The sequence below is a fragment of the Eptatretus burgeri genome, chromosome 11 (genome assembly GCF_056783735.1).
Source record: "Eptatretus burgeri isolate ZD-2024b chromosome 11, Ebu_testis_v1, whole genome shotgun sequence".
In the NCBI taxonomy this organism is placed as follows: Eukaryota; Metazoa; Chordata; class Myxini; order Myxiniformes; family Myxinidae; genus Eptatretus; species Eptatretus burgeri.
Genome location: NC_140971.1, coordinates 7,085,229 through 7,108,222, shown reverse-complemented (window position 1 = coordinate 7,108,222; position 22,994 = coordinate 7,085,229). Strand labels below are relative to the sequence as shown.

At 43.0% G+C, this 22,994-nt stretch overlaps 2 protein-coding genes across 2 annotated transcripts in view; one reads left to right on the top strand and one right to left on the bottom strand.

Annotated features, from left to right (window-relative positions):
• Nucleotides 1-540: 540 nt before the first annotated feature.
• LOC147016418 (transmembrane protein 107-like) overlaps nt 541-22,994 on the bottom strand; it is a 56,141-nt gene continuing 33,687 nt past the window's right edge. Inside the window, exon 5 of the mRNA XM_085845056.1 lies at nt 541-766. Coding sequence (XP_085701182.1) covers nt 697-766 — 70 coding nt within the window. The 3' untranslated portion in view covers nt 541-696. The remainder of the gene's footprint in view (nt 767-22,994) is intronic.
• On the top strand, nt 17,408-22,730 carry LOC147016419 (retinoid-binding protein 7-like). The gene is made up of 4 exons (XM_085845058.1): nt 17,408-17,608; nt 18,113-18,291; nt 21,482-21,583; nt 22,560-22,730. Exons 1-4 carry the CDS (start codon nt 17,536-17,538, stop codon nt 22,611-22,613), a joined length of 408 nt encoding a protein of 135 aa, XP_085701184.1. The 5' UTR covers nt 17,408-17,535; the 3' UTR covers nt 22,614-22,730.

Here is a 22,994-nt window from a genome sequence, read left to right as displayed (position 1 = left end):
TACGTTCGCATTGCTCGCTCCTTGCGGACTCCGTTTGGCTGTCATTGTTTCCTGAACGCACCTGACACTCTGAGTCAGGTGATGCCTGGACTAATAAAGCCCTCGGCCAAGACGTGGCCGAAGAGCCGACCAGTATCCCAGTGCAGCTTGTTGTTCCTGGGTCCGCCTTCCCATTGGTGCACTCCTGTTGTCAGGCTGTGTTCATTGGTTGCTCAGTACAGGTGCCAAACAGGACCGAGCAGCACCCAAGCGTTTCGTTGCAGGCACCATGGAGGACCAAGTGGCCCCCAATTGCGATGATGCAGGCGATTGGTAGCGTGAGTTTTTATAAATCGTGTCGTTTGTGTGTATGGTGCGCTACAAAGAGGTGCGGAGAATGATGGAGGCATTGAGAGAGGGAGATAAAAGATGAGTTACAAAAAGGGATACTTCAAACCCGCTGCACAAGCCACACATTTCCCTGTCCACTGATACGAGGGGAGAGGTAATCTAACTAAACAAAATACCACTGATATATCTAAACATTCATGTGTTGGATGTAACTCCCCAGGGTCTTCCAAAACCACAACAGTATATATGGTTTGTGGTTCCCAGGAAGTGACAACCTGCCCTCCAAGGCCACATAGGTTGGTGGCTATCACAGTGTCTCACCGGGGGAATGTCACTGTGTTCTGGGTCCTGGCAGGAATCCCAGGTTCAAACGCCATTTACTCTGTAGACCCAGCCATTGTCCAATTTATTGCCCTTGGACAGGTGGGTAAGATACCTGTGGACACATCGAGAGAATAACAGTTCAGAGTACAGTATTAGGAACAAATTGTGGCTGATTATGGGGGTCTTTATAACCTTCGGTGGCCGAGGTAATGTTTTCACCCTATCTGTCTGCCTGTCTATGAGCATGATATCTCAAAAAAGTTGTGGACGAGTTGTTTATGTGATGAGGAAAAGCTGATTTGATTTTGTTTTCGGTCCGAATCCAGATCCGGCCTATCAGTGGGATACAAAACGTAAACTGTTCAGCCTGGTGGAAGGTATGCGCTCCACCGAGTAACATCTTTGGAAGTCGTGTAAATTACCCCGATGCCTCCTCCGAATGGTTTTGTCCTGCAGGTGATTGATGTGCAAGCTCCCTCATGACCCTGAGGTCACCACAAAAAAAAAACACATAATTAAAATAAATTCAGAGATGGAAAGTTCGAATCTCGCAACACGAGAGGTGCATACAAAATGAACTAGTGTTCGGAAGGATTATTCGTTGGGAATCCAACAAGCAATTGGTGTTGGATGGTTGGCAGGAGCGATGTCGAGTGCATTGGGACATCCCAGGTGGTTTGAACTATTCCTGGCCAATGATATTAAGGACCAATATGTTGGTAATTAATACTTCGAGTCCAAGTGTCCCAATGCACCTCGGTGTCCTCTACACTTACATCCGAGTACATGAATAAGATGGATCAGCTGATTCAAATGCACGGCTTGGACCGACCCAGCATGTGACGACCAGGTGAAAACCAAAAGGGGTTCAAAGGCTTCGAGTACATTGGGAGAAGTTTATTTGGAAGAGATGTTTATCACACTCAGTCCATGCTGGAGCAGTTTGCTGCTTGGAGATGTACATATAGGTCAGGTGGTCCATCCGGAATTTCTCTGAATTCTAATTATCACAAATCTTCCATTAATAATCACCACCTTGAGGAGTTGGCCGGGGAACATTTCTGTCTGAAGTTTCTCACGAACCACCTATCCGGGTCTCGTGACCTCAAACTGAAGACGTTTCAAGCATTGACCCTTCGTCGGAGAAAAAACAACCACGAAGGGTGAACAACCGAAAGGTGAGCTTCTCCTTGTTTTCCACGGTGGTTGGCATACCTCCATCAATGTCCTGTCGATTTCATCCATTGAAGGTGATTAGAGGCAGGGATTTGTCATTTGTTTAGGTTGCTGATGATAACCTGCCGACTCTTAGGGAAGGACATCGTAGGATCTTTTAGGTCTACCAACTAATGCTGGCACAAACGTCCTTTCGAGGGATGGTACACTTTGTGATGCAACCCTCTGCCTCAGAAGCACCAATTGGACGGTTTATATAGTCTGTTTGGGAATCGAACCCACACTTGACAGCTCAAAGGTAAGTGCGCTACCACTGTCCCATCATGTCGGATCTAATTCCATGGAATATTTTGTTCCAAAACGAGCTATGAACAGATTGTATAATATCACCCTTAATCCGTTTGACGTAAAACTTTGATGGGAGTTTTTGGGAAGTGAGGGTGATACGGCATTACTGTACTTGGCAGTCTAGTGTTGGCTTAACGGTTAAGATGACTGGCTTTAGATCTTCGGGTCTTGAGTTCGAGCCTCCTATTAATCGTGCCGATGAAATAACACCAGGTGGGTTGACTCGGCCTGACATCCTTCTGATGTCAGCAAAATGAGTACCAGCTTACAGGTAACGGGGGAGCACTGCATCAGTGGCACAACCACGCTTCCAGGAAAATGATGCGACCAACAACAACTGTACTTGGCATAAGGGTGTGCAAGCTGAACCATAACGAGATGCAGACAAAGGACATCACCGCAGTGTCTCCCAACCAAGTCGCACATCCACTCATTCGAAATGGCAAAGTAGCCCTCGAAGAACACACCGTAAAAGCGACCACATCAAGCAGGAGCACTTGGCTCACTCCTCACAAACAACAAAGTCCACAACGCACAGCTCAGCATTGAGGAGTAAAAATAGCCCTGAAAAGCCCGAATTGTGTGCTGACATCTCTAGCGGGTGCTGTATCTAGATTATTGGCACACTTTTGGGCGAGAACACAGAGACCGAGCTGCTTGACCTTTTGACTCTTCCATGGAGACCATGCAATTACTCAGGCTGTGAAGACAAGCCAAAGTGGTTGCACCACTCACATCACATAGACACCCCTACTCTGCAAAGATTTACTGGACAAGACCTTTTGTTAAACCCTAGAAGCTTTATGAGCAGATGATACAACAGGTAGATTAGCGCCAAAACTGAAAGGGCAGCAAATTGATGACCAGGTTGGTTTGGGGGGGGGAGGGGCTACATACCATGGAGAAGTTTCAAACTTGATTCAATACGTAGAAGATGGAAGATGGCCTCAAGTTCATTTGGGTGGGTAGAAAAAGGTCTGTGGTTCACCTAACAGAATGGTATTTCCCTCAAGGCTCAGTGCTGGCACACCTGTTCTGACACACCCACCAACAATTATCGAGGTGAGTGTGCGAAAATTTATCTCTGCGGAAGATCTCCGCATTGCCATCTATTTGGAAGGATTTGAGGATGTATAACGCATGCTAATTTGTGTGTCGTTTAAGTCTGTACTCCACACCACTTCACAATCGCTCATCAAACGAATTGGCTAACTGTCATTTAATTAGCACTTTCTTGTGCGTGTGTAGACTTTCAGGAATTAAAAACTGCACCAGTACAAGGAACGGCAACACTGTACATCACCAATGGCAGCTTGAATACCATCACCGATGGCAGCTTGACTACCATCACCAATGGCAGCTCGACTACCATCACCGATGGCAGCTTGAATACCATCACCAATGGCAGCTTGACCACCATCACCGATCACAACTTGACTACCATCACCGATGGCAGCTTGACTACCATCACCGATGGCAGCTTGACCACCATCACCGATCACAACTTGACTACCATCACCAATGGCAGCTTGACTACCATCACCGATGACAGCTTGAATACCATCACCGATGACAGCTTGACTACCATCACCAATGGCAGCTTGAATACCATCACCGATGGCAACTTGACTACCATCACCGATGACAGCTTGACTACCATCACCAATGGCAGCTTGACTAACATCACCAATGGCAGCTTGACTACCATCACCAATGGCAGCTTGACCACCATCACCGATCACAACTTGACTACCATCACCAATGGCAGCTTGACTACCATCACCAATGGCAGCTCGACTACCATCACCAATGGCAGCTTGACCACCATCACCGATCACAACTTGAATACCATCACCGATGGCAGCTTGACTACCATCACCAATGGCAGCTCGACTACCATCACCGATGGCAGCTTGAATACCATCACCAATGGCAGCTTGACCACCATCACCTATCACAACTTGACTACCATCACCGATGGCAGCTTGACTACCATCACCGATGGCAGCTTGACTACCATCACCGATGGCAGCTTGACTACCATCACCAATGGCAGCTCGACTACCATCACCGATGGCAGCTTGAATACCAGCAGCAATGGCAGCTTGACCACCATCACCGATCACAACTTGACTACCATCACCGATGGCAGCTTGACTACCATCACCGATGGCAGCTTGACCACCATCACCGATCACAACTTGACTACCATCACCAATGGCAGCTTGACTACCATCACCAATGGCAACTTGACTACCATCACCAATGGCAACTTGACTACCATCACCAATGGCAACTTGACGACCATCACCAATGGCAGCTTGGCTTCCATCACCAATGGCAACTTGACTACCATCACCAATGGCAGCTTGGCTTCCATCACCAATGGCAGATGTTACAAGTTTTGCACAACATTCATCTTAATTAATTTGGGAGAGGTGAATGTGTCGGCGAAACACTTTTGGACCTAAATGCATGGCACGAAAGTTCATACAAAGATCTAGATGCTTCTTTTGAACACAATTTCATCCTGAACGGTCATAATGCTGATGATAAATCGTTGTCATTGTCATTTTATAGGGCTGGCAGGATAGCCTAGACCCCTAGAGGTATGTGCACCCAGCTGCAGACTGTTACCCTGGTGTTTCGCGTGCAGGGCGAGGCATCGGATGGACGTTCGGTCAGAGGACCAGTCTGCCGGCACCGGTCGTTGGTGGATGTTTAAGACCCTATGGTGTTCTTCAAGAAAAGGAGGTGAGTTATCACCGGCACGATGAACAAATTTAAAATTCCTGGCAGCTCCAATTGAGTGTCCTTTATCAGAGTGGTGAACCGTTCAGGATTCAGGGCCGGATTGAGGCATGGGCAAGCTGGGCAGTTACCCAGGGGCCTCCACAACAAGGGGGCCTCCACATATTTCATGAAAAAAAAATTGTAAGGAAAAATGTATTTGACTCTTGATGAGAGCATTGAATGTGACATTCTCAGAGAGAATGACTTCGACAAATTGATCCAAGACTTTGCAAGGGTCAAGTCTCGTAAAGTGCCTGGTGGTCTCATCAGTGGTCTGTAAGTATAGGTAGTAGGTACAGCACTAGATTGTAGATTCTATGATTGATCATGATTGACCTGCTTGCTTATTCACTACACCAGTCAAATGCTTTAAACTTGAAACATGGGAACCTTCAACTTCGTAGATTCTTATAGTTTCATCATGATGTTTAAAGATGTGCCTGCTTGCTTATTCAAATTCTTTATGCTTGAAACATAGGAACTTCGCAGATTCTTATAATCTTATGGATTGATCATGTGCGAGCTTATTCAGATTCTTTATACTTGAAACATAGGAACTAGATTCTTACATGTATATAGATTGATCATGATGTTTATAGATGTGCATTTTTATTCAGATTCTTTGTTCTTGAAAAATATACTTTATGGATGACTGTAAATATGTCTTGTCACCTTTTTAGTATTGTAAGGTAGGGTGGGCCTCCACTACTGAAGGCTGCCCAGGGGCCACCACATGTCTAAATCCGGCCCTGCAGGATTAGCTCGAGCCTTGACTTGCCCTGAAACAGCCCAAAGGTCTATCAGGTGTGCAAACATCCATTGCACAAGGGACGGAGTTTTGCAAGTGTGTGGTGCGTGTGCGTGTGTGTCTATGCGATAACATTTTTACCATTTAAGCTTTTGTCATCAAATTTTCAAAAAACCTTTGCTATGAGAATATGGAAAATAATTGATAATTGGGTCAAAATGGCAAAATCACAATAAGTACAAATGGCCCTTATAGCTCATCCACAGCACAACAAGTATGAGATGCCCAGTTTGTTTTATATTGCTTCACGTGTTTATTTATTTACCACTAACAAATAGCACTCATCGCTTCGATGATGGGAATTTTAAAAGAGGGTGGTGGGGGTGGGGGGGCAGAGAAAGTGGAGGAGGGAGAAAGAGAGAAGGGAGGGGAGGAGGGTGTTATGGACTTGCATTTGGTCATGGGACTTGAAGAGAAGGGGAGTGGGGGTTTGACTTGCATTTCGGAGGGGAACCTGAGGGGAAGCGGAGGGGATGGTCCCATCTGCCGGCATTAGTACAGCGTTGAACAAAATGGGGTACATCAAAACAGCACATTCAAACAGGATAGCAAAACCAACCATCACTTTCAAACAGCACATACCATTTTAAAAGGGATTGCAACATGGGCTTCCCTTGATGTACAGTGTGTGACTCAAACTGCGGCTGCCACCCTGTTTACCTGCTCTGGAACTTGATCTCCATGGGGGTCATTGTGCTCCATTTGTCTCTCTCTCCGCCCGTCTGTCCGTCTCCTATTTCTACTTATCCGGTAAAACCGCTGGGCCGATTTAGCTGAAATTTGGCAGCAAGGTTCCACTCTTGACAGGTAATGGGGATTGCAAAGCTCGTTCCGATCACATGACTTTAAGTGGGTCAAAATAGCGGACTTAGTAAATTCCTTCAAAAATCTTTTTCTCCAGACCCATCAGTCAGAATGCTACCAAATTTGGGTTACAACATTAGGCCAGGGCGCAGATAAACTAAAGGTCCAGTGGTTCTATTTTTGTGTTTAGCAGAGTGACACTGCAGGTACTTTTGCCATGTATCACCATGGCTTGCAGCCAAACATCCAAGCAGCCTGTAGAGCACCCTCCAAGTGGCTTAAGCATTCAAGCATGCATTCCAATGAAACAGTTGATAAGGAACGGCAGGCTTGGCTAGCAATTAGCAATTGCCGTTTGGTCATATTAAACACCACCTGGAAATGCCCGGAGTTTCAAACAATGTGCGAATTAGACAAATTAGCACTTTTTTAGCACTGAAAACTGCTGCTAAGGTAAATTCCGCAGGTTAAATTTTGAAATATGGCTCACGTTAAGAGAGTCTCGAGGTTATCACATGTGTGGAAAGTGCAAAAAAAATTTGCATGTGTGGAAACTAAATAAAACGCAAACACCCGGAGACGACCGGAACGTCCAAATTGGACAAACGAACACTTTTTTAGCAGTTGGAACTGCTATTGGGGTGAATTCCACAGTTTAAATTTTGAAATTCGGCTCAAGTTAAGAGATGCTGGAGCTTATCGCACATGTGGAAATTAAATAAAGCCACGGGCACTGGTGTCTCTGGGCGTTTCCAAGCATTGCGATATATGCAGCGATTCATAAGTATGAAGATCAGGCATTCGATGATATGAGTGAGGAAAGTACAAAAAAATAATTTGAGCACTTTATCATTAAGAAACCGTTGCGGCCTATCCAAAATCGAGGCATCGTTGAGCAGGCCCCCCCAAAAAATGGCGAAAAATAAGACCCCAGCAAGGGAGAGTTGGCTGATAAAGGGGCTGACCGAGGATGCACCTGATGAAGGATGTAATTAAATCAAGCCATTAATTATCTTCAAAAGGAGTGTTTTAATTAACCCAAGCACACACTTTTCACTCAAACATTTCCTTGGAATTTTCTTAGTGTGCATGCAAAGTTTCTGGCTGCCAGGTTTGATGGTTTTGGAGTTCTGGAGGACACACACACACACACACACACACACACACACACACACACACACATTTATTATTATAGAAGATAGATTGGCCTTCAATGTGTCTGTCCTGACTATAACTTTTTCTTTTTTTTTTAACCAATTGAGCTTTTGTCAACAAATCTTCAACAAACCCTTATTGTGAAAATATATATGGAGAACACAAATTAATAAAATGTACAATTGTTTTAACTGTCGTTTTGATCAAGCTTTCGTTCGAGTCGAAAGCCGATGCGGACGGGCTTTGCATTTTTGAGATGCTTTTTAGTTATTACAATATTATTCGTGCCAATTGCCTTCTTATCTTCCAATGCACATGATTAACCTCATCTTCACCTTTATCTTCAGAGAAACGAACAAATGGAAAACACCAAGCAGTTTCTGATAAGGAATCAAGGCTTGAATCTGTGGGGCAATTCCTTAATAACCTGCTAATTAGGTCTGTCTTGAGCAATTTATCAACCTTGGAAATTGCACAGCGATGTCGAAAACAATCATTATTAGCAGTTGAAGGTTAGCTCTAATCAACCCCAGTGTTCTCCCCAAAGCAATGTCTCCTGTGAATAAGAGGAGAGGTTTTTTTTTGACGACCTTGAGGTTTTGGACGACACGGTCTTGATACAGTCCAACATCCTGCTCTGAGGTAAATGACGGCAACAGTCAAACAACATGGAAAAATGATCTTGGAATACCCCCAAGCAACGTCCTGTCAATTTCATCCAGTGCTCCACCTGTTTGCCGATGCAGATCGACACGAGCCTTCATGAGTAAGACTAGTTCTAGATGTGTATTCATTTGATGAACTTTGTTTGACCTGGTCTTGGGGGCCAAAGAACACATGTTTAACTTTGTTTTCATGTTTGGTTTTATGGTATGACCATGCATTCTGGCCCTGTGTGCGAGGATGTAGTGCAGTGTTTACTGTTTCTCAACCCTTTTTTATCCTATGCCCCACTTTGATTTTCCAAAAAAAATCGAACGCCCCACCATAATTGGAGACACTACAGTATATACTACATATGTATTCAAAAGGCTTTATTAAAACTTTATTGCAAATTTTATTCAATTGCTACTCACTTCAATGGGAGCCCTGCCCTTGACGCTGGCTGCAGATTTGTTTGATTCGAGGAACCAATTTTGTCAGTTTCAGCCTTAAATCACCACGTTTTGTGATTTCCAGTCGATTCCTCTTCGCTTGCAGCAAATCGGTAACAACACTAAATCCACATTCGACTAAATAAGATGATGGAAAATTTATCAATACTTCCCTTGCCAAAGTAGTCGAGTTTGGTTATTTATTTTCGCTCTCCTCATACAGCCACAGCATGGTTCCTTTGATCTTGAAAAAAGTTTTGAATCCTCATGCCGCACCAAAATATTGCCATGCCCCACCTTGAGAAACACTGATGTAGTGTGTTTGTGTGACTTGCTGTTGTTATGGTTACCAGTGTTTATGCAGTGAAGAGGATTCAATGTTTTCCACACATTGAAACTTAGCCGTAATGCATGTTTAAAGCATATATAATGTTTTGCTTTCTCATCTGACTTTTACCAGCAACAGAAACTCCATAATCAATTGAGTCTAGTAAATCAATATATACTCTATCATCCTCATTTTATGTGTTCAACGGTTCATCAAAATAACTTGAACCTTGCAGACCATCTTTTGTTGGAAGAAACATTAATCTGGGAGTTAGTTTAACGTTTGGTCGAGCAGAACTCAAGAACATCAATTCATCATTAATATCAAGACTTTTTGCATTGACTAGATAGAACTGTGCTAATTCTTCTGCTGGTATGAAACCAGCTATTGTTTTTGAATCTGTTGAATATTCATTGTTCTAAATAGCCTTCATAACATAATCAGGAGGTCAATTTACCTTTCTCAGCTCTTGGAACAATCCTTCATCATCATATTCTAATTCTCCTATATCTTCTAATTCTTGCTCTGTCATTTGACTGAAATCTTTTAGTATTTGAAGTTTCTTAGTATATTCTACAATTGTAGAAATGGAGGCTTCTATCATCTTTTGTTAAGTTTTTAAAAGTGATTTTAAAAAATATCTTTTTTTTTGTTCATCTGCTTCTTCACCCATTCGTTTTTGTCTCTGTTTCTTCTTTCTGTCTTCCTGTTACTTTACAACTTTTGAACTAACTTCTGATGTTCCTTAAGCCTACTATCTCTTTCATTTGCTTCCATTTTCTGTATTTATTTATTGAAAATTATCCTTTCATATTTCATCTTGGTTGACCACAATATATTTATGTTTTTCAGTTGCATGTTTCATATAATCCTCAAATCCCCTTTTATGACATATAGTGGGGCAACTTAGCATAACAATTGTGCATTTTGTGAGGAAAGCACCAAATTTGGCACACTAGTAGCCTATCATATTATGAACAGACTTGGATATTGGGCCATCTCAAAATTTTTGATGGCAGTGGAAAATGGCTGCTTCATATGTGGCTTCATATGTGGCTCAAAAAAAAATGTCTTCATAATTCATCAGCGGCTGAATTTGAGATGGCCCAATATCCAAATCTGTTCTTAATATGTTAGGCTACTAGTGTGCCAAATTTGGTGCTTTCCTCACAAAATGCACAATTGTTTTGCTAAGTTGCCCCACTAGTGGGGCAACTTAGCTAAATATAGCATAACAATTAGGTTATGTTATTGTTCTGCCAATTGTTATGCTATATTTAGCTAAGTTGCCCCACTAATAATGTTGAACAATTGTCTCCAAAAATTATTTGTATCTATTGAATTTAGCTTGAATAAAATAAAAGTATGGGCATTATTTCTTATCGAGTGACGATGGAGTTGAAAGTATGATTGGCTAAAATAAATGCATTTACAAGAAGATTGTCTCCCTCTGGTGTAGAAGCTCTCCATAACCGTTTAGTTTCTCTCATTTACACAATCATCAAATATAATACGGTTCTTTTTTGATTTATCCAAATCTTGGGGTGAAGTTATGTCATTCGTATTATCACAAAGATTACAAGATACTGAAGGAGTGGTTTTCTTTTTACATTTTTGAGTATAACAAAATAGTTGTATTACATCTTCACTGTTATAATTATTTTGTTTGTTTTGAAGTTTAAATAAACTGATAATGTCTTCTTTTTGAAAACCCGCATTAAAACCTTGTGAGAGCAATTGATAATTGGGTTGAAAACTTGACTTTGTGAAAATTATTAACTTCTAATAATCAAAAAGGGTTGGAGTAAGGAGCATCATTAAGAGTAAACAAGTTTTTCCACATCTGCTTGAACCAACTATTAGACATCTTAATGAATCTGGTATATTTTTGTGGTTGTTAAATTTTATCTTACTTTCCCAGACAGGTAAAAAAAAAAAATCATTCATTTATATATTTGGAAAATAAATCATCTAATTTTTTACAAGTTATATTTTAAACTCTATAGTTCATCCGAAGTTCGGGTTTGATTCCTAAATAATCCATTATTTTATTCATAGAATTTCTTGTGTTGATGTATTCCCTAAAATGACAGTCGTGAATAATATTGTTGCGGGCCAGCGGGGTCGGGTGAGGCGACCACGAGGTGGGGGAAAAGCTACGTCGATTCCCACCAGACTCCCCAGAATTGTAGGCCGTCGCTCACGGATAATTCCGTGACGCGGCGGGTCGCTTAACCAACCGTGAACGCCAATAACTCAACCGCGTGACCTAGGGTCCTCCTGTCTAGAATCAGGTTACCTAATTAACCACGCGGTTTAACCACCGGGGAACCATGTCCTCGGTACTCCTTGTCCAAACCGGATCACTCTACCAACTACGGATCACCTTTCCAGAACGGATCTCTTTTCCAGATCGGATGCAGCCGAGCGGCAATGCCAAGGACGTACCAATCCGAAGGAACGAACCGTTTTGAATAAAGACCTGGCTAGACCTGGATCTGAACCATGCTGGACCAATGAAGGAAAAGACAAAGGCGAACTGGGAACATTTCTACAATTATTTATTTACAATAAGCGAGGAAAAGCATGTGGCACAACAAAAGGTTTATTGGGGATGTAATGCAGGGAAAGATGAGATAGGTGTGGGGTGCGACAATTATACAAGCAACTTACAAAGCAGACGGTGGAGACTTGACGCGAGATTAATAAAGCAACAATCACAACAATAAAATATCTTATACTGGCTTACTTAACGGACAGGCGCCAACACTCTCAGACACACACTCAGACAAAGTAAACCCAAATGTGAAAGGAACTTTTGCAGCCAGCGAGGGAGGGAGTTGAGGTTACAGTTTCTCGGTACCTGAGCGTTTCGGGGGAGAGATGCTCCATGGTGCGGCACCCGACAAAAGTTGTGTAGTTTCGTCCACAGCCACATGAGTGGTTATCGTGTCTGAAGCAGGAGCCCGAGTGGAAAAGAGCGGAGTCCAAGGCCGAGAATGGAGCAGTAGACAGGACCAGGTAAGAGGCTTGGTCGAGTTCGTGTCGGCGGGGACCAGTACAGTAGGTGGGCTGTCGAGGCGAAACGTAGGCAGAGCCAAGCCGCAGGAACACTTTCACAACACTTTCCTTCAATTCTCCACTTTCCAACCGACTTCTCATGCTTTTGACCTTCTTTCAACCAACTCCCACCAACTTCATCCTTTCAATCAACAACAACCGACTTCTTCCTTTCAATCTACCAATAACCACCGACTTCTTTCTTTCGATCTACAACAACACACCCCTTCCTCTGAGGATTGCTCCGTATTTTGTAGATCCCAGAACTCGGGGAGGAGCCATGGCGAAACCGACGTCATTGTCCGATCCGAGCATCCCGATTGGACCGGCCCTTCATGTGGTCCGCCTTTCTGGGCGGTGTTTCAGCCAGACGCAAGTTTGGCCCACCCACGCCGCACGTTTCTGGGTTTGGGAAGGTGGATGGTGGCGCATCTTCCATAGCGAACGTCAGGATTTTGCCTCAGAAAACGAGACTCCGGATACAGCGGGTAGATGGTGGTATGCTGTGGCCAGAGAAACGAGGGTAGCAAGCGAGATGAATTTACCTCAGAAAAAGGAGGGAATAAAATAAAAGGGGAAAAATGATTTATTAATCCGAACTAATAGCCCATCGCAACGCACTCCCTGCTGTCCCGCTAGACAAAAGGTAGGGATCTATCTGCACGTATATTAATTGAATAACTGACTCAGGACAACTGTATGTTGTATACATACGGTTCCGAGAACCGTAACAATATGTATATAATTCATATGTGGAACATCAACATAATTTTATCAATCTCTTCCATTGTTAGAAAAGGTGGATTCTCACCCTCAAGACAATTACATTCAACTATTTCTTGCTTGTCTGACATCATGACTTGTGATCTTGATCTTGACTAGCTATGGTACCCTTTTTTTCTCTCCCTTTCCAGGTTAAATTAGTTAGCTTAGCAAGACCGTAGCTAGTCAAGATCAATATCACAAGTCAAGATGTCAGACAAGCAAGAAATAGTTGAATGTAAATGTCAAAAGAAAGTTGTTGAAATGAAAAGAAAACGCAAACGGGAACATTGTGTCATTCATATGTCTGGAATAAAGCATGGATCGTTCACATAATTTTCAGACTTGACGAATCCAAATGATGGATTGGCACTTCTCAAAAATATATGGGATCGTCGCTTAGCTGAACCACCAGGTTCTTCATATCGAATGACAGATATCTGTCAGGGCATTCCTGATGAGATCCAGGAGAACGAGGGCTATCACCGAAGATGTTACCAAAGATTTACCCTGAACCTACATAGGTTAACAGCTCGTAAACCATCAAACGATCCTAAAGCTCCTGGACCACCAGCCAAGAAGGAAGGGTAAAGCGCAAGAAAGCATCAGAAAAGATCATTTTTTAACCTGATTGTATTTTCTGCAATACTGAAGGCCGAATCCATGTGAAAAAGGCAGGCATCGACACAAAGGAAGGCACCTCTTCATTTGAACGTGATGGATGGCAGAAAGTGCTGCAAATAGCAGAATAGAACAATCATGAGTGCCTCTTAAGGCGAATCCAAGGATTTGATTTGTTTGCAGTAGAGGCCCAATACCACCCAAAATGCAGAAAGCAGTATACAGCCAATTATCAGAAACTAGTAACTAATGATCAGGAACCAAATCTCAATGATTGTTTTTCCAATTTGTCACATTTTTGAGATGTTATATACCATATTCTATGATTTTACCCATTTTAGCGGCCATTTTTGACGCCATCTTGAATATCGCCAGAGTGCTGGGAATTTTTTTTTGTTAACATCTCAAATGTGTAAGAAGACCATAAAAGGATTTTTACTTTTTTTTTTTTTAAGTTGGTCTGGTGGAGTCCTGAGGTGGTGGGGGGGGGTGCACGGATACCCTCCGTAGATACTTGACTAGGAGAGGAAAGGTGGGAGAGAGAGGGTCGGTGTCAGAAAGTGGGAGAGGGGTGGTAGAGATGGGGTAGGTTAGGAAGGTGTAGGATAGTGGTGAGAGAGGCAGAGGGGTGAGAGAGGGAGAGGGTGAGAGAGGCAGAGAGAGGAGTGAGAGAGGGAGAGGGTGAGAGAGGGAGAGGGGTGAGGGATTCCAGCAGATGTGACGCCCAGTTTAATGTCCATCCAAGAGATGGTACAAACATTGATGAATCACCCTGCCTGTGAAACACCGGAATGACAGTTTATAGCTGGGTCAGGATTCAAACTCAGGCTACACAGCGAGCATGTGTACCTCTTGGCTTTCTTGCCATGATGTGGCAATTCATTACTTCATAAGAACTGAAAACATTTTTTACTCATGTGATCATATAATATATTTTGCCTTCCTACCTCCAGTAATGAACCGTGGTGTCGCCATTAAAACTTAACGCACGTCAAGTGGCTTCACCAAACACTCCACGAAACAGTTGCAGAAACTTTTAAAAACAAGACGTTCGATTTTTATTTATATTTATCTATGCCGAAGTGTCAAGTCATATCATGGAAGATCGTACAAAAAGGAGAAATGTCGTGTCAAATATAATTTCACATTTTCACTGAGCCAGCCACTGCCTGTTGCACCACAGAACAGCACATGACCAACACAGGCAAGTAACCCTGACCTTTGTTCAAATCAATCAATATAAAGTATTCAGTGACAGTGGCATTATTGTAGCGTGCTTGCATAGTGGTTTAAGTACTCAAGGAAGCACTCCAATGAAATGGTTGATAAAGAATGGCTGGTTTGGCAAGCAATGATCTATTATAAAAAAAAAAAAAACACCTCCCGGACACAACGAAGCAATGTCCAAATAGACAAATGAATACTTTTTATGAGTTGGAACTGCTGCCAAGTTCAATTCTGGAGCTGAAATTTTGTAACTCGGTTTATTTTAAGAGTCTCGAAGTTACGGCATGTGCAGAAATGAAATAAAGCCATGAACACTGGTGTCTCCAGGAATTTATAATCATTGCAATGTACCCAGTGATTCGTAGCTATGATGAACAGGCATTCGATAATATGAGTGAGGAAAGTGAAAAAAAAGACTTTACCATTAAGAAATAATTGTGACCTTTTCCAAGTCAAGCATGGTTGAGCAGGCCAAAAACATGGCGGCTTCAGACCCCAGCAAGGTAACCCAGGATACGCCTTCAGACCCCAGAGAGTGAGGTGGCACGAGGAGTGCCTGATAAAGGATATAATTAAATAAGGCTGTTAATTATCTTCAAAAGGGGTGCTTTAATAACCCTAACACCAAATTTTCACTCATGCACTTCCTTTGAGTTCCCTTGGTATGCATGCAAAGTTTCAGGCTTCTCGGTGTCATGGCTTTGGAGTTATGGAGGAGACATACACACTGATACACACATACACATTCACATTTATTTGTATGGATGCTCAAGACGAAGGACACTACATGAATGGCTTTTTTAAAAAATGGCAGGACTGAGCCAATCGGACAAGTGTAAGTTCTGCAAGGTCGAAACAGAAAGCATGAGTCACCTCCTATCGGGATGTAAAAAACTCAGGTCAGATCAGCTGCACACACAAAGGCACAACAAGGTATGCAGAGTAATCCACTGGCACATCTGTAGAAATTTCAAATCTCCGTGGGGGCATCAACGAAGTTAGGAAGGCAAAATAAATTAGATTACAATGAGAAAAAAATGTTTTCAGTTCTTACAAAGCAATGAATCACCATATATAACAATAAACCACACACACACGTACATGCATATACACACGCACAAACACATTGCAAGAGTTTTGCATCCCCTTCAGGGTGCGACTAATAAAACTAGAAGGGCACTCGGTGGAGCGCATACCTCCACCACGTAATAACTGATCCACGAGAATATATTGGGCCAATACACGTTTGATACATCATGCCATACAGTACTATATCGTTTTTGGCCCCATTTCTCAATGGTGAAGAATCACTTTAAAAATTAAATAATTCTCGTATCCAGATCCGGATTCGGATCTTCACCAAAATCGAATCAATTCGTCCTTGTCATACACCCAAAAATTCCACCAAGTTTCGTCCGAATACGTCCACAACTTTTTGAGATATCGTGCGATATATAATTTTTAGCACCATCTCTCAATGGTGAAGAATCACTTAAAAATTATCAGATCCGGATCCCGATCTTTCACTAAAATTGAATCAATTCTTCCTTGTCGCACACCCAACCTGCCCACTGGGTTTCGTCCGAATACGTCCACAACTTTTTGAGATATCGTGCTATATATCGTTTTTGGCCCCATCTCTCAATGGTGAAGAATATCAGATCACTTAAAAATCTCAGATCCGGATTCGGACCTTCACAAAAAAAAAACTAGAGGGGCAGCACTCGGTAGAGTGCAAAACCTCCGCCGCCAATACTGCTGGGTCACTCAAGTGAACCTTATATCTTATTAATTAAATATGATGTCAACAGTGCTCACAGAGTTATAGTTTGCAACTTTCCCTTTTACATACTCAATTCATTCGTCATAACTAGATTCCTTGAGACAGAAATTGATTTTACGTGGGTATATCCACCTGAAGTTCCAAAATCATCCGCAATTATAATGTTGGCATGTTTTTTTTGTTGGAAATCACTTATAACATGTAGAAATGCAAAAAAAAAAAATTCAAATATTTTTTCAAAATGGCCGCCATAGCGGCCATAGTGGCATGATCCTTGGACCAGACCTAACCCCCCACCAAGTTTCGTCGAAATCCGTCGAGGAGTTTTTCCGTAATACTGTTCACAAACAAACAAACAGAAAGGGGTGAAAACAGTAACCTCCGATCTTCGATGGCGGAGGTTAATTAAGCGTTGCTGTCCTTGGCCGGTCACCTACACACAATTTTTTTTTTCAAAACGATTGCTTGAAAACTGTGACCAAAAATAACCCTAACCCTAACCCTAACCCTAACAGCACGCACGCTACCGACCAATATACTTTGCAAAAAAAAAATTCGCCAACTAACAAATAGACTGAAAGGGGTGAAAACATAACGTCCTTCACATTTTCCGGCGGAGGTAATAAGCAAACAACAAACAGCAAAACTAACAAGCAACAAACAACAACAACCAAGAAGAAGAAGAAGAAGAAGAAGAAGAAGCAACTGCATGACGTCGGCCATCTGTGCATGAGCGCATAGCGAGCCCCTTTAGCAGCACGTGTTTGAATTGATTTAAAGAGCGCGCGCCCAACGCTCGTTGCTTGTTGCTCGTTGCTCCCTCGCTTCCTCCTCCCATTGATCAGGACAGTCAGGTGCCGTTGTGAACACATTACTTCGCACGAGGTTTTGAAGCAGGTTTATATTTTTTGTTTGTTTCACCATGGTTGTGGATTTCAACGGAACGTTCGATTTCGTCAGCAGCGACAACTTTGACGGTTACATGAAGGTGTTGGGTGAGCGTTTTCACACTAACATCACAGATCGAGTCACGATTATAAACCTGAACGCCGTGTGACCAATTGGTACCCCGAAGTAGGTAATTACCTGTGCGAGGTGTTCGTGAACATTTTTCGATATTGAATCGATTTTTAAAAATTTGTTAATTCTTCTGATTCGGTACAATGTGAATACCTGTGCATATCTTTGTGTCAAGACCTGCTTTCCTTCCCTTTCCCCACGAGCAGTGGCAAACCCAGGGGTTCCCTGGTCACCCAGAACTCCTTGTGCCACAAAAAAGGCCAGAAGCCTCAGAAAAACTATCAATACAGTACCTAATCAACAATAAGCCACTAACAGCTCACTAATTTATTTGGAAAATTTATAATTTTCTGTTATTTGGAACCCCCCCCCCCCCACCCAATTCCTGGATTTGCCCCTGACGAGTGTCCCGATCCCGGGCTTATTTAGCCAAGCCCACGAACTGGACCCAAGAGTGACGCCGTAACGCACGTCCGCAGGTATCGATTACCCCACGAGGAAGATCGGAAACCTCCTGAAGCCCCAGAAGGTGGTGACTCAGCAGGGAGATCATTTCTGTTTCAAGACTTTCAGCTCGTTTCGAAACTACGAGGTGTCTTTCACCGTGGGAGTCGAGTTCGACGAGCATACCAAAGGGCTGGATAAACGGGACCTCAAGGTGCGTACCCAAGGGGGTCTTGAATGGTCCGGTCCACACGGTTGTCTCTGTGTCTGATGATGATATTGTTTGAAAATGGAGTTTTTTTCCCTTCTCACCATCGGCACTGCGTCGTATCGGGACAGGGTCTGGTGACGTGACCAATCCGGGTGGCATATTGTGAATGTGGTAACACGACCGGTTGAGCACCTTGAAGCGATTTGTGGTGTATGATTGTGAAAGTGTGTCGCACACAGCACAATGGAGTTCCTTGTTCTGGGTGTTGTAAATTTTTTTTCGAAGTCCTATCCGTTTGACTTCACCATGACCTGTGCACGGGGCTGCGTTGCTCGTTCAAAGACCCCCATGCGAGATGTAATGATGGGTCAGCGGGGACCCGAACGTCGGGTGAATTCCAAGTCGCAGTGCCTTTCGGAAAGTATTCGCACCCATCGACTATTTCAGATACATGTTCACAGAAAGTATTCAGGAAGAACAGACACTTCTTTTTTTCACATTTTGTTGTGTTGCAGCCCAAGTTGAAAATGGATCAACTTTTTAAAAATAAATAAATGAATGAATAATTCTCACCAATCAATACAAAATATCCCATAACGACGAAGTGAAAACATGTTTTTAGAAATTTTTAGTCTTCTTGTGTATATCTGTATTTGGGGATTTTCTCCCATTCTTCCTTGCAGATTTGCTCAAGCTCTGTCAAGTTGGATGGGGAGCGTCAGTGAACATCGATCTTCAAATGTTTCCACAGATTATCAATGGGATTCAAGTCTAGGCTTTGGATGGGCCCACTCAAGGAATTTGACGTTCTTGTTCTGAAGCGATTCCAGTGTTTCTTTGGCTGTATGGCTTGGGGTCATTGTTCTTTTGGAACCCAAGTCTTCACCGCAGTCTCAGGTCGATTGCATTCTGAAGCAGGTTCTCCTCAAGGATTTGTCTCTATTCATTGTTCCCTCTATTCTTACAAGTCTCCCACTCCCTGTGCCTGAAAAGTATCCCCATAGCATGATTCTGCTACCACCATACTTCACAGTAGGGATGGTGTTCGATGGGTGATAAGCTGTGCTCCGTTTCTGCCGGGCGTAGCGCTTTGCATTCAAGCAAAAGAGTTCAATTTTCATCATCAGATTACAGAATCTTTCACCTCGTGCTCTGTCTTTCATCTGCCTTTCTCAGGAGTGGTTTCCGTCTGGCCACTCTCCCATAAAGCCTGATTTGTGAAGAGCTGCAGAGATTATTCTCCCATCTCAGCCAAGGAACTCTGTAGTTCTGTCAGAGTGGTCATTGTGTTCTTGGCTACCTCCTTGCTCAGTTTGGTCAGATGGCCAACTCCAGGAAGAGTCTGGCTATTTCCATATTCTTTCCTTTTCCCAAAGATGGAGCTCACTGTGCTCTTGGAAACTTTCAACACTCCAGAAATTTAATACCCTTCCCCAGATCTATACCTCCTCACAATTCTATCTTTGAGTTCTACGGACAGTTCCTTGGACTACATGGTGGAGTTTATTCTCTGGCATGCACTGTCAACTGTGGGACCTTCTATAGAAAGGTGTGTTAATTTATAAATCATGTCGTTCAATCAATTAAATTGTCCACAGGTGGACTCCAATCAAGTTGTAGACATCTCGAGGATGATCAAAGGAAATTGGATGCACTTGAGCTCAATTTGGAGTGTTTTAGAAAAGGGGTTTGCATACTTATTGATGAAAGACATTTCAGATTTTCATTTTTAATTTGTAAAAAAAAAAATTCACTTTGTCGTTGTGGGGTATCTTGTGTAGATCGGTGACAATTTAAAAAAAAAAAAAAAATTTGATCCATTTTAAATTCAGGCTGCAACACAACAAAATGTGAAAAAGTCGAGGGGTGTGAATACTTTCTGACGGTACTGTATTTTGAGATTATGATGACTTCTCAAGGTTTCCAAGACGCTATTCTGCTGTGGTTTATTCCATTTAATCATGAGGGTGGTTGGTTTTTTTATTTGGTTTTAATTTAAACTTTGTATATGCAATCAACATTGGGGGACATGAAATGTATATGCAATCAACATTGGGGGACATGAAATCAACACATGAAATGTGTTTAAAAAATAATCTATTTGACCCCTGGTTTATGCCCCAGGGAGTGGATTTAGGGTCCCGGGTTAAAACAGAAGATGTTCACTCAAAATGTGATTATTGGGTGATTCCGCAAGGATCATTTTGCCATCTTTACCTCCGCCACTGAAGGTGAAGGAGGTTGTGTGCGTGCGTGTGTGCGCGTGCGTAGGACATCTCAAAGTTGTGGATGGATCTGGAAGAAATTTGGTGGGCAGGTTCGGTGTTTGACAAGGACAAACTGATTAGATTTTGTTGAAGATCTGGTTCAGACTACTAGAATTTTGAAAAGTGATTCTTCACCATTATTCCTGGTGTTGGCTTGATGGTTAGGGTGGTGGGCTTTGGATCCGAGGGTCCTGAGTTCAAATCTCACTCGGCTGTTGAATTGATACCAGGTGGGGTCAACTCGGCCTGTCATCCTTCCGAGGTCGGCAAAATGAGTGCCAGCATGCTGGTATACTGTCGGAGTGGTGACCATCCAGGATTGTGCCCAATAGCCAAGGAGACTGCTGAAGCAGCACTAACTCTCTGCACAGGGTGTGGTCCTAATCTCCTCCTCCGCCTCCTTCACCATTGAGAGATGAGGCCAAAAAATGATGAATAGCACGATATCTCAAATGTATTGGGCCTGATACGTTTTCATGGATTGGGCATGACGTGGCGGAGGTATGCGCTCTACCGAGTGCCCTTCTAGTTCATCTTTGTTTTGATGGGAACCATGGTGATTTGCAATGGCGTGCCATTGACTTCTCTCTCGTTGCACTGTATATATTAAACATGATTATTAGTCATCTTGACCTGCTTTCTGTACTAACTTCACCCCCTAGTTTGGTAATTGCCTTGTCTTGAATGTCATGGGAAAACTTCTTTTTTTTTTCTGAATAATCCCATGAAGGTGCTTATATTTTATTTACCTATTTCCTTGAAATGGAGCATTTATTTTGTGCTGTTTATCACCACTCACAAGTTGTCTTGTCAGCAAAGTGACACCCCACCTCCCATGCCATGATCCTTGGGGGAGGGAGAGAGTCAAAATGTTGTGGACCACGATGGGTCATGTGGGAGTCCTTGTTGCCTGGCCATCTGTGCAGAGCACCGTACGCTGGGAAGGGGAGCGACTGGTGTGTACCCAGATTGGAGAGAAGAAAGGCCGCTCGTGGTCCCACTGGCTTGAGGGAGATCTTCTCCACCTGGTGAGTCTGAGTTGGAGGGTTGCGGAATGGTTCCCAAGATGGGTTAATTTAACATATCTTGCTTTGTGTGAAATGTTCCGCATGTGATGTATCTTTTAAGCGACCCAACTCGTGATATTGAGGTGTTTTAGTGTTTCACCTGTCTGGTTGGATAACAATGTCCGACCTGTGGGAGGTTTGTTTGCTCTCGGTATCGAGTAACTGGGTGGAGATTTTGCATGTAAATTGGTCCCAGATGTAACTGAACTTTGTCCTGTTTTGCTGATGTGGAAAACTACGGAATGAGTCTGCTTGTGGTTGAACTGCTCTTTGTGGGTGATTTGTTTGCTAGTTGTTGCTGAAAGCAAATGCACTTAAACAAAAAACATCATTTTATACACATATGAGCTGGCAGGATTGCTTAGAGGTGTGCACACCTGAGTTGTCTAACCTTTGTTTGAATCCTGACCCAGCTATAAACCGCCATCCTGGGGTTTCGCACCCAGGCTGAGGCATCTGTGTTTGCACGTATAGCACAAGTTTAAGCCGGGTGTCCAATGTGCCAGATGTAGGTGGAGGTTGAATCTTTTGCTTCGAGTAGGAGTGTTGCTTCCGGCATCCTGAACAAATTCCTAACTCGTGCCCAAATTGTCTGCAGTCGAGTCTCCTGGGACAGAGCGGAGACTCGTCCAGGGTCTGTTCTCGACTTGTTCAAACGATGTTCAACAAAGAGTACAGGCTTCTAATTATATGCACAAGCCTTCTGGAGATGTCTTTATGCACTTTTACTACTTTATGCACGTCAGTGGACTTGTAGTTGAGGTTTGAAGACCGAAAACGAAAATCCCAATACACATGCAATTCTAAATGGTTTCAGCGATCGCACAAGCGAACGATAAATTTCTTCGACACAAAATTGTATTGATATCTGTGCACGTACCTGTGTTCTTTGGTGCTGCGAACTGCTTAGCCATTGAGTTATTCGGATGTGTTTCAGGAGATGGCGTGTGAAGGGCAAGTTTGCAAACAGATCTTCAAGAAGAAGAATTGAAACTGTATCAAGTCTCTCTGTCGTGTGAGGGGGGGGGGGGACTTGATTGCACCAATTTTTTTTTTTTTTCCCTTTGGAATGCATTTTGTTAATAAATCTGCATCTTGAATTCTGAAAGTTTTTCTCTTTGGATGGTTTGCATGGTTTTATTAACAGCCCAGTACAGGTATAAAGTTCACTTTGAGGCATGGAGTTGTAGATTTGCAGAGTGGGCAGGTGGTGTGGGACATGTGTAACAGCAAATGTAAAGTCTAGGATGATGGAAATTCCACTTCCCTCCCCTGAATAGTCTAAAGTTTTTATTGGCTGCTCGCTCCGCTCCAGAGCACCCTTATTCTGGACATTTCCATCTGTCTGTCTGTCTGTCCGTGAAACTTTTTT

Coding starts and splice junctions, on each gene's coding strand:
- LOC147016419 (XM_085845058.1), top strand. CDS start 17,536: ATGGTTGTGGATTTCAACGGAACGTTCGATTTCGTCAGCAGCGACAAC. Junction 17,609..18,112: donor CGGTTACATGAAGGTGTTGG/GTGAGCGTTTTC, acceptor GCACGTCCGCAG/GTATCGATTACCCCACGAGG. Junction 21,584..22,559: donor AGGGAGATCTTCTCCACCTG/GTGAGTCTGAGT, acceptor GATGTGTTTCAG/GAGATGGCGTGTGAAGGGCA.